The sequence below is a fragment of the Pygocentrus nattereri genome, chromosome 10 (genome assembly GCF_015220715.1).
Source record: "Pygocentrus nattereri isolate fPygNat1 chromosome 10, fPygNat1.pri, whole genome shotgun sequence".
Classification (NCBI taxonomy): domain Eukaryota; kingdom Metazoa; phylum Chordata; class Actinopteri; order Characiformes; family Serrasalmidae; genus Pygocentrus; species Pygocentrus nattereri.
Genome location: NC_051220.1, coordinates 5,735,632 through 5,747,105, shown reverse-complemented (window position 1 = coordinate 5,747,105; position 11,474 = coordinate 5,735,632). Strand labels below are relative to the sequence as shown.

Here is an 11,474-nt window from a genome sequence, read left to right as displayed (position 1 = left end):
CAGAAAAGAGGGGAGGCTTGCAAGCCAAAGAACACCATCCCAACTGTGAAGCATGGTGGTGGCAGCATCATGGTGTGGGGGTGCTTTGCTGCAGGAGGCACTGGTGCACAAAATAGATGGCATTATGAGGAAGGAAAATTATGTGGACATATTGAAGCAACATCTCAAGACATCGGCCATGAAGTTAAAGCTTTGGTCTTCCAAATGGTCTTCCACCACCACGTCAGTGCCACTGCAGTGCTGAGAATGATCCGCCACCCAAATAGTATCTGCTCTGTCTTGGTCTAGTGGGGGTGCTGACCATCGAAGAACAGGGTAAAAGGGGGTAACAAAGTATCAGAGAAACAGATGGACTACAGTCTGTAACTGTAGAACTACAAAGTGCAGCAATACAGTAAGTGGAGCTGATAAAGTGGACAGTGAGAGTAGAAACAAGGAGGTGGTCATCATGTTATACCCGTTAAATGATTGAATGTCACACGTTACACAGATAACACATTTTAAACTATCTCTCTCACCTCTCTGACTTTTCCCCACTCATGTGTAACAGGATAGCATCGGCCTACATTTGGGCGCATTTCAGAGCCTTTAGATAAAAGGCTGCCCTCTGGAGGCTGAGCTGAAGGTGAAATGAATCTGATTTTATTGCAAGCCGACACTGGAGAGTTAGGATTACTCATAACAGGATGCGCTGATACATGCTTTTAAACAAAGCGAGGAAAACTGTCTACCAGTCACTTTTTTCTGACTTCTTCTTTTTCAGTTGTACGAGCCTAATTTCGGCACCTACATAGGGCTGCACCTCCGATTCCTTCAGCGGTCTTCCACCCTGTCTGTCTGACGTTAATCACTGCAGGATGTGTGAAGGCTCAACAGTTTCCATAAAGCTTGGACAGGGCTACTGTATTTTACTCTTTGTACCTTAGAGCTTACATGGAGATCACACTGCAGGCTGCATTACAGAGATTCTCTGTCCTTTCCCACGCCCTACTTCACACGGCGACTTAAACGCTCAATGCGGAAGAAAGTAATGAGGGCACAAGTCACTCATAATTCGTTTTTATTTACAAGTGGCAGTAGCAAGGGATGCTCAAAAACCATGGCATTCAAAAACAGTGAATGTATTTCAACAGAAAAATGTTCAGAAAAATCTAAAGAAGAAACTAAAACACCTGTTTTTCAAAATCTGCGTAATTAAAAGACTAAGACCTAAACATTCATTCAGAGTGGTTTGGGGTGAAATGCTCTATTGTGGAGAAACTTGGAGTTGCAGTGGTGGTCATAGGAACCAGACATCTGAAGAGATTAATGCTCCCTTTAAAGCTCCCTTCCAGAAGGTTATCACATGAATTATGAATATGCTGCCTGATATACGGTTTTATGATAGTTTGTAGATACGATTTTGGCCTAAATTTCTTTTTATCTATTTATAGTGGAGAGGTGCATGCGGGGTCTTGTGCGACAAAACAGTGTCCAAAGAAAACTTATTTTTTCTGATTTACCTCTATTTTACCATCAATATCTCTTATAAAAACAAAGACGTTTATGTTCATTGGTGGTTTTTAAAAGTAGATAAAATGGCTGTTTGTGTTGTAGACGTTATGACCCCAGGTTCCCATCACCACCGCACAGAAATCAGAGTCTAAGTTTCTCTTCAGGGAGCCACTTCACATAAAACCCCTCTGCACGACTTTGTTTACATCTCAGTGATGGAATTATGCAGAAATTATATACAAACATAAAATCAATGAACCTCTGCTTTCAAACTGTTTGAGAACCCCAGCCTCCAGCAGGCTGAAGTTCAACACTGCAACACTATTCTGCTCAGCTCTGTGACATTTAAGTACTTGGGCGTAAATACAGAAGGTGTGGTATTTTACACTCCTCTGACCGAAGACCTTGAGCTTTTTACTTGTGAGAAAGCAGTGAAAACGGAGTGGCTTTCTGCAGCTTATCTCACTCACTCAAAGCGGCTTAGATTTCACATTCTTTAAGCTGCTTGTTTAAAATATAATCATTTTGCAAAACACGTGTTGCCCCCAAAATGCCCTCAAACAGCCACACATTTCAAAAACCACTATAACACACTGAATATTATAGCAAGTCAATGCCATCAATATTACAGACTACAATAAAAATAAATGTTTTGGTACTGTCCTGAAACAAAGCTTCAGAAATAAGGTACAGAAATAAGCATATGGAAGAACATTCAGTTCGCCCCCTATTTCACACCATCGAAAACTGTGCTGTGATGTCCACCAGCAGGCCTACAGATTCTGTGCCACCCCAGTTTCAGTAACAACTGAACTACCTCTCAGTTGGAGCTGTTTTGTCTCAAAAATGTACGTTTTGGTTACTGGATTATATCATCAACGCTAGACAGCTGCATGGAAACATCCGCACTGTTATCTTCTATCTTCTAGCTGAACTTTGTGAATAATCATGTAATATTACACGGACTAGTGTTGCTGGTTAGACTTCCAATGTTAGCCTTTGCTAGAGCACTTGTAGCAACACTCCCACTGATGACCACCGCAGTGCTTCCTGGACCTCATTATCGTTCACTCACTATTAGCAACATTAACATTTCTGGCCTCTATGATCTTTAGTTTTCAGCAACATGAGCATTTTGAGTCTTCAATGTCGAGACAAAACTGTTCTCGGATCAATCCACAGGCTCCAATTTCTCAGCTCATATCTGCCTTCTCGCCAGTGCAGTTATTTTTGGCCTCGAGTGATGGAGCGTCCGAAATCCTGACCAGGACCTCATGCTTCCTGTGAGACTGCTGTTTGGAGCAGTAGCCAAGTCGAGAATGGAATGAGAAAGCGGGGGGCGGACAGAGAGAAAGCCTTTTCTCCTATGACCAGCCCGTCGCCACACCTATTTCCGCTCTAATTGCAACTCCTATTATTTTAATAGTGATAAAGATTGTGTACACCCACTGGCCACTTTATTAGGTACAATTGCTTGTTAACACAAATAGCTAATCAGCAATGCATTTAGGCATGTAGAGGTGGTCAAGACAACTAGCTGAAGTGCAGACCGAGCATCAGAACGGGGAAGAAAGGGGATTTAAGGGGCTTTGAACGTGGCGTGGTTGTTGGTGCCAGACGGGCTGGTCTGAGTATTTCAGAAACTGCTGATCTACTGGGATTTTCACACACAACCATCTCTAGGGTTTACAGAGAACGGTCCGAAAAAGAGGAAATATCCAGTGAGCGGTCAGTTGTGTGGATGAAAATGCCTTGTTGATGTGAGAGGTCAGAGGAGAATGGGCAGACTGGTTCCAGATGATAGAAAGGCAACAGGAACTCAAATAACCAACCAAAATCTCTGAGGAACGTTTCCAACACCTTGTTGAAAGTGTGTCATGAAGAATTAAGGCAGTTCTGAAGGCAAAAGGGGTCCAACCTTTTACTAGCAAGGTGTACCTAATAAAGTGGCTGGTGTGTGTATTTTGTATCTTCACCTTTCAGCTGAATCAAACAAGTATTCAATTCCAGCTTCAGGCAGATGGTGCTGGATAAAGAACATATATCTCCTGAAATGTTTTGCATACACAAAGCTGATCTGCAGATAAGGCCTTCTGGTGATGGCATGCAAAATGTGACGATACGATCTCAAACTCCTTTGAAAGAGAGAGGGCTCACATTGCTGTTGAAATACAAAAGCTAAGGGTGCCCAAGGCTTTGAGGGCACTACTCTATATGACTCTCAGAATCTACACTGGAATTGGGATTTTATCCAATGGGGCAATAAGCCAACAAGCAGCCCTTACCATTGACAATCCTGCCCTAGAAGAAAGAAATAGATCAGGAATAGAGATTATGCATGAGCTTCAGCCCTTTTCCCCCTTTCAGCAATGTGGTAAAAGTCAAGAAACTTGTACACCACACATTATGAAGTTCAGGAGCCCCTTTATATAGATCAGGCCCTGTTTATAGCAAATCACTGCTAGTTAATAATGCAGCTGATTGGCCATTGTTACCTTTCTTGGTTAAAGGAAAGGTAGAGAAGTTACAGTTCCTTGAACTTCAAGGACTGAACAGAATATCCGTGATCTAAAACTTGGCATCTTTTTTACAAGTGTCATGGCTTGTTCTTTGAGAACAGGCGACTTTTTGTGCTTGTAGCTGAAGGGGAGAAGTCAGTTTCCTCCCTTTCTAGCAGAGGGAGAAGCGGCGGGCGTTGAGGTTCATCTTGGTGAGGCCCAGGTGTTTGAGTGGAGTGGACAGAGTGAAGGCGGCCTTCAGCGGGATGTCACAGAGCAGATCGGACTCCTCGCCGCACTCCTCCAGCTCCAGCGTGGCGTCATCCAGCATCTCTTTGTGTCGATGACACGTCTGCTCTACCTTCAGCTGGTGGATCTCCCCGCGCAAGCGGATCAGCTGCCGGGCCAGCCGGTTATCCTGCAACTGCATCTCCCTCTGCGGAGGAGAAAGAGAGGAAAGATTAGAGCAGGGGAAGGTGTCGGGTTGTGGGGGAGAATGAGAAAGATAAGACAGGAGCAGGGATGAGAATGAGAGAATTACACAGAGAAGGTATAGAACCAGGTATAGGCCACAAGGGGCCCTGGCTGATAGGGCCCTTTGAGCCAAAACACTTGCTTATTTTGCGTTTTGTTTTTTGTTCACCAATACATGAAATTCAGCGAATAAACAGCATTAAAACGTGTGAAAGTGTGTTCCCTGTAAAGGATGTGACTTATTTTCTCTTATAAAATTTGTTCAGGGGTGCTCAAACTTTTGCATACAAATGCAGTTTTTAAGGCAGTACTGTTCCAGCTTATCAAACCTCAGGAAAACTAAATATTGTGATGCGTAACATGAATGTCTAAATATTTTGATAATATATTTTTGACTTTTTTGCTCACACTTGTTTGTAAATAATTTAAATGAAGTAAATTAAATAGACTTTTTATCATAACAGTTCAGCGTCGCCAAAACAGTCTGCTCTCCCAAAATAAAGTAAATCCATAATCAAATGTTGATTTGAAATACTGGTCAAATGAAATAATCAGACAGGTCATTATTTTAAACGGCTATCTGCCAGTGATTGAATATTACTGCTTCCTTAGCTGAACCATTTCATCTGAGAGCTTTCCCAAAATCATTCCAGTCATTTTCTACTAGTTCCCATTTTAATTTAAACACTGACCAAGTCCAATACGATTTACTGCATCTCATAAAATGGTAATAAACAAGCCAGCCATGGGAGCTAGTAAAGATTCCCACATGAATATTTTTCAATAAGAGTGAAAAGACAGACAGGCAGATTCTTTGCAAAACAAAACCCAACTATTACATCAGTGACTGTCATCAGAAAGAGTGCGACGGTCAGTCTCTTCTTCACAGAGGGCAGTGAAGAAAGTCAGAGCTACAGCACACCCTCATCAGGCAAGTTAGCAAAGGCAGACATGAGGAGTACTGAGTAATATCTGGATGATCTGGAGATGATGGCACCATACCCAGTTAGCAAAATTCTGGCAACACACTTTGGGCCCAGTACACAGTGGCCCAGATCTGGCCCACACCCTGTAAAGTGGGTAGAACTAATGGATGTGGCTCAAATCTGGCCCAACAGGTTACTGGTTCACAATATTTACATCAGAATTGGCCCACAAATTTAGACAAGATAAAACTGTACATTTGTCCTGCACATCTAAGTCAACCAACGCTGACGTAGAAAAGTCAAAACTGGCCTGGAATTGTCTGCTATCTGGGTCTTTTCTGGACAATGTTGTTCTCCGATGCATAAAACAGGAAAACACTGTGTAAGTTAATGCTAGCTAATATAAACAACATGTATTAAATTGTGCTGCAGCGTATTGTATAGCATCATATCACTATTGTGACTGTTAGCCTGGGCTTGTGTGTTATCTTAGGGCTAGATTATTAGCTTGTGGCTGGAGCATCAGCTTCGAACACTATAATGCACAGAGTTTTGTTTAATGGTCTCCCTCCATCACACAGTGCTAGGAGGGTGAAGACAGGTGCATGCTTTCTCAAAGACACAAAGTCATTGGACAGCTCAACACATTACGAGGAGAACACTAACCACTTTTGGGCAGTCGTGGGCTGGAGGTTAGGGAACTGGCCCTGTGACCAGAAGGTTGCTGGTTCAATCCCCAGCACCGACAGTCCATGACTGAGGTGTCCTTGAGTAAGACACCTAACCCCCAATTGCTCCCTGGGTGCTGTGGATTGGGCTGCCCATCGCTCTGGGCAAGTGTGCTCACTGCCCCCTAGTGTGTGTGTGTATTCACTAGTGTGTATGTGGTGTTTCACTTCACGGATGGGTTAAACGTGGAGGTGGAATTTCCCCGGATCTGGGATTAAAAAAGTATCACTTAAATTTTCTGTTATATCAACTAACAGCCTGCTTTGGCTAGTGAGAGGGAAGAAATGCCATGCAACCCACTCAGAGTGAGCAAGGCCAGTCACACTCTCTTGAGTTCCTGGCCACAGATAGCTGTGGCACTGCCAGTAATCAAGCTTGCAATGTCCTGACCACAGGGCCAATGCTTAGATGGTTCCTCTATTAGACAGGGAGAGGAAACATGAACATATTAATGTACAGTAGGGCTTAAGAACATTAATGTATTAATGATGATCTTCCCCAAAATCTTTTCGCACAGGGATTAAAGCCACTACCCTGATAATAAAATGAAAATGCCACTTCACTGAGTGGCAAAAACTCTGATTTACAATTCATCTGCAACAGAAAGTTAGACACACTGCATTCAAACAATAAAGGACATTAACTGTATACTTATATATTAATGATGCTTAGTAACATGCTCTTTGCAACAGATGTAACCAAAGCTATTGAGACAACAGCTCTTTGTACTTGAGGTCATTTATTTGGCTCCTGAACAGAAACAGAAATGTGAAAGACGGGGATGAGAAAGACCTTTAGTGTTTTCACAAGCTTACAACTTGTAATTCTGTTGATATTTCTCAAAACTGAAATATGTCATATGATATAAACAATAATGAACCTTATATGTGACACGGTTAAAGACTAGTTTATGTTACTTTGACCAAAATTATTTACATTTGTTGGACCATATAAGGAGAAAATGTGAGCATAATTCAGAGAGAATTCAGAATGAGATGTAAACAAACAAGTGGAAACGGTTCGCTGTAGAGAAACTTACTGACTCATTTCTTTATAGTGGTGGTGATGGGAACCTAGGGTCACCATGTACAACACAAAATATAGGCATTTTATTTACTATCCAAAACCACCAGTGAACCTATACGTTATTAAGTGTGTTTATTTGTAATTTTGATGGTAAAGCTGAAAAAATAAGTCTTCTTTCGAGACTAATTTGCCTTACTTGTTAGCGTTGTTGTCATGTAAACAAATACCAGGATTATTCCAATCACACCACTGAAACACATGATGCTAGAAAACTTGACCTGTGGTTCTTGCCTTGCTGGAACGTGTTCCACAAACCTCAGCTGGCCTTTGTGTGAGCTGATACGGTCATATGACCTCAGGTGTCACTGCCTCGACTTGTGTCCCTGAGAGCTTATACATTTCAGCCACTTAAAACGGCTAAATTACAGTCGTGATTGGCTCAGGCACTCTTACTCAGGCGAGGCCGACCTTTCTGCACGGGAACGCACTCGCACACCTGCGCCGCGGGTATACACACGCACCTGTGAGATGGCTACATGCTGGTGCACCTGGATGAGATTTAAAGGTGAGCAAACTGAGTAAATATTGTCAGTCACGCCCAGTGCTGTAATCTCAAACACTGGCTTTTATGTCCGCTGATCTATGATTGCTCAGCATTTGTATCCGACAGACATGAGTAATCAGCCCCTTTTCAGGGGAGATCTCGAGCAATAACTCATCCCAGAAATGAAGTAAACAATCTGATGACGTATACAAGACCTAAAAGTGTCTTCCAAAAGCAAAATCACAAGTGGTGAAATGGGCGTAGGCCTTGGGATATTATTAAAGGCTAGGCTAACTGGTTTTTATTCCAGATGTTATTAAAATGGTTGTTTCCCACCGTTTATAATGGCGCACAGAGCAACCTCGCCCACAGACAAGCCACAGTACAGCTTCTCCCTGGATGTAGATGAAGTGGTTAATTAATTAAAGGGGGATTACATCGATGTTTCACAATATCTGCGGAATTAAATGGTTAGTATGTAAAACCAGCTCACTGGGAGTTGGGTTTGATGTAAATAGCTCTGTTCTAGAGAAACGTAGAGTCAGAACTGTTCAGTGGTGGTGATAGGAACCAGACGTCCAAAGTGTTTAATGCCTCTGAAAGCTCCCTCACAAAGTTATTAAACAAAGTGTCTACAATTACGCTGCCTGACGCCTGAGAACGGCATTGAACATATTTTCAAATCGCATTCATGGCAGAGAGGGTCATGCAGGGCACTGTAATGCAAATAGGCCTTTAAATATTATCAAATTACATACAAAAATAGCCTTTTGGGATGTGGACACTGAGACCCCTGGTTCCTATCACCACCAATGTAAAGGAATCAGAGTCTGTAAGTTTCTCTAGAGTGAAGCATTTCACCTCAACCCACTCTGAATGACCGTAGCTGCAGAATTATTAAGTTTATTATTATATATTCTGGAAATCAGTGGAATTCCACTTACTTTTTTCCCAAAAAACACCATAAATCCTTTTTAAAAAGAGGGAAGTGATAGTCATGTGTCTGTGTATTTTAGACATCTAATATCACTTTTTTTTGATACACAAGCAAACTTTCTAACCTGTAGCCAGAGAGTAGATTATGGATCTGAATGATTTGATGAAAATGTCAAATTGCGATTTTTCTGACAAATCACAATTTAAATGCTATTTTTTCCTAGAAATCAAGTTCCAGGCCTTTCTTGGCCAAAACATACACTTTTCCTGGGATGAAGCTTGAACCCCAAGTCTGCCAGACTGCCAGTTAGTTGCGATGGCACATGCCGCTGTTGTTCGGAAGAAAACCTTGTATCTCCAGGATGGCGACTTTACAGGAATTGCTTTAAAAATTGCTTTACTTCTCATGTAAGTCAATGGAACCAGAATTTTTTCCATGTCGTTTTGGAACGTTTCTTTTGGTCCAATCATCATGAAACTTACACACAATATGAAGGGCAACAGGCCTTGTCAAATTATGTCAAAAACTGAAAAGCGAGATACAGGTGCTTCTGATATAAGCTGCACTTATATATTATATTTTATTGTATTGCACTGAATATTGTAGTTGCACTGAATGGCACAGAGTTCTGTGTTCAACTTGTTTCTAGCAGTATCTGAGCTCAGGACTGTCTTTCTCTCTAACCTCTTGGTAACTGGCAAAGATACTTTCTCTAGATAGACAAAGCACTTTCTCACATTCACAGACAATCTCACATTCTTCTGTAGAGCATCTAAAGTCAGAGCAATGTAATAAACCAAAATAATCCCAAAAAGTGGAGAACGGCCTCTCAGACTTCAGTGCCTGTGCTGGGAGTTGCTGGGAGATGCTGGACGCTGCAGTGGAGCTCAGTGGAGGAGGTTCTCAGGCAGGCTGTCTTTACTCTACACAGCACTGCTGTTTAACTGAAGCAGCACCTGTATGTCAGGCCAGTTGAGGCGCCTCTACCTCCCTGAGCTTGTGCTCCTCACGGTTTAACCGACGGAGCTCAAATTAGCCTCCTATTCGAATTTCCCCGTTCCACCTTAAATGAAGCCACAATGTAACTGCTGCACCATTTAAGGTGGAACGGGCCAATTCGAACAAGCAGCTATGGACTAAGAATAAGAAGCTGCCTCCAGTGTTTACCTGAAGGGAAACGACCAGTTCTGACTGAAAGAAAAGGTAAAGCGTCTAATTTCTAAAAGTCGTCAGGAGAGCCGAGCAGTTCCCTCACCAGCTCGCTCCTCAGCCACTCCAGCGCCTCGTCTATGGTGTCAAAGCCGCACACGTTGCTGGCTCCGTCCGCCGCCTCCACACCGCCTCCCCCCTCCGCTCGGCTCCGCAGCCTCTCCCGCCACTCCACATACGAGGGCCGCCGGGTCTCCAGGTTCAGCTTGGCGGTCAGCGCCTTCACGCTGTCCAGGTCCTCCGGCTCCCCCTCGTCCGAGAGAAACTCTTTAAACTCCATCGCGAACAACCACCTTGGCGGCTCTGTGGAGCTTTTATACGGAGACGGCCGTGAACGCTCCCTCCCTATTGGCTCTTTCCATGTTCGCGCGCTCGCAGGGGGCGTGGCTTGGGAGCGTCCTGGGACCCCTACACTGTGCGCCTTTTTGTGATTTCCCACCTGATTAACGCGTGAAGTAACCAGCACTGTCCTCATATGCTGGGTCAGTGTTAAAGGGCCCATCGGCTGCAGGTGAAAGGGGAATTCCACCGATTTTTCAAAATTTCAGCTTAATTCAATCGTAGAGATGCAAACAGTGTCATTCAGAGTGGTTTACTGTGAAATAGTTCATTAGAATTAGAAACTTCTCGACAGTGGTAGTGATAGGAACCAGGGGTTACCATGACTACAACACAAATATAGACATTTTATTACTTTACAAAACCAACAGCGAACCTCGACGTGTCTTCTGAGGTTTATATGTAATTCTGCTGATGGCGAAATGGTGTTAAATATGAAAATATCTTTTTTTTCTGTATTATGATACAACCTTTGGCCCGATGACAGCTGGGATAGGCTCCAGTACCCACCGTGACCCATAAGGAGAAGCGGCTTAGAAGATGTGTGTGTGTGTGTGTGTGTGTTAGGTCACGAGAGGTCATGTCTTATCTTATCTAAGAACTATCAAGCATGCAAAATGGAAAAAAGAAACAATTTCATTCCACATATCGATGTTGTGAAGGTTATCATTGATAAAATGTGTTGGGTCATATCAGACTGTGTATTAAGCATTATGAGACAGTGTGTTGGGTCATAGGAGACAGTGTGTTGGGTATGATGGGATCGTGTGTTAGGTTCTAGATTTGTGTTAGAACATAATGGGCATAATGTCATCGATAAACTTCATGTTCCTGAGAATTATAAAGATGTTCATAACCAAGCTGAGTGCTTGAATCACATTCTTTTGCAAATATCCAGAAGTCAAAGACCACTTCAACCAAGTAGGACAACAACCAGAGTAGTGTTGGGAAAATCTCTGTTATAAGAAATGACCTTTAGGCGAGTTTACAGACTTTACTTTTCAAGTTTCAACATTTCCTTTCAAACAGAGATTCATTCCGTAGTTTGTTTTTCAATGCCACCATCTGCTGGTGAAAGTGTGGTACTGCAACACAGCAGACATGAGCAAGACATGCTAGATACAGACAGACAGACAGACAGACAGACAGAGAGAGAGACAGACAGACACTATGAAACATATATGACTTTATGAACGGTACATACAAAATTATAAATACAGTATATCCATGAATGATATATACATGTGTATATACACATAATCCTATAAAAACAGTAAATATAAGGTATGTTACGTATC

At 42.6% G+C, this 11,474-nt stretch overlaps 1 protein-coding gene across 1 annotated transcript; it reads right to left on the bottom strand.

Annotated features, from left to right (window-relative positions):
• Positions 1 to 3,338: 3,338 nt before the first annotated feature.
• On the bottom strand, positions 3,339 to 10,155 carry fam167b (family with sequence similarity 167 member B). The gene is made up of 2 exons (XM_017707767.2): positions 9,884 to 10,155; positions 3,339 to 4,428 (listed from the first exon to the last, which is right to left on the bottom strand). The coding sequence occupies exons 1-2, from the start codon at positions 10,115 to 10,117 to the stop codon at positions 4,165 to 4,167; spliced, it is 498 nt and encodes a 165-aa protein (XP_017563256.1). The 5' UTR covers positions 10,118 to 10,155; the 3' UTR covers positions 3,339 to 4,164.
• Between the last annotated feature and the right edge of the window lie 1,319 nt (positions 10,156 to 11,474).

Coding starts and splice junctions, on each gene's coding strand:
- fam167b (XM_017707767.2), bottom strand. CDS start 10,117: ATGGAGTTTAAAGAGTTTCTCTCGGACGAGGGGGAGCCGGAGGACCTG. Junction 4,429..9,883: donor AGTGGCTGAGGAGCGAGCTG/GTGAGGGAACTG, acceptor TCTCCTCCGCAG/AGGGAGATGCAGTTGCAGGA.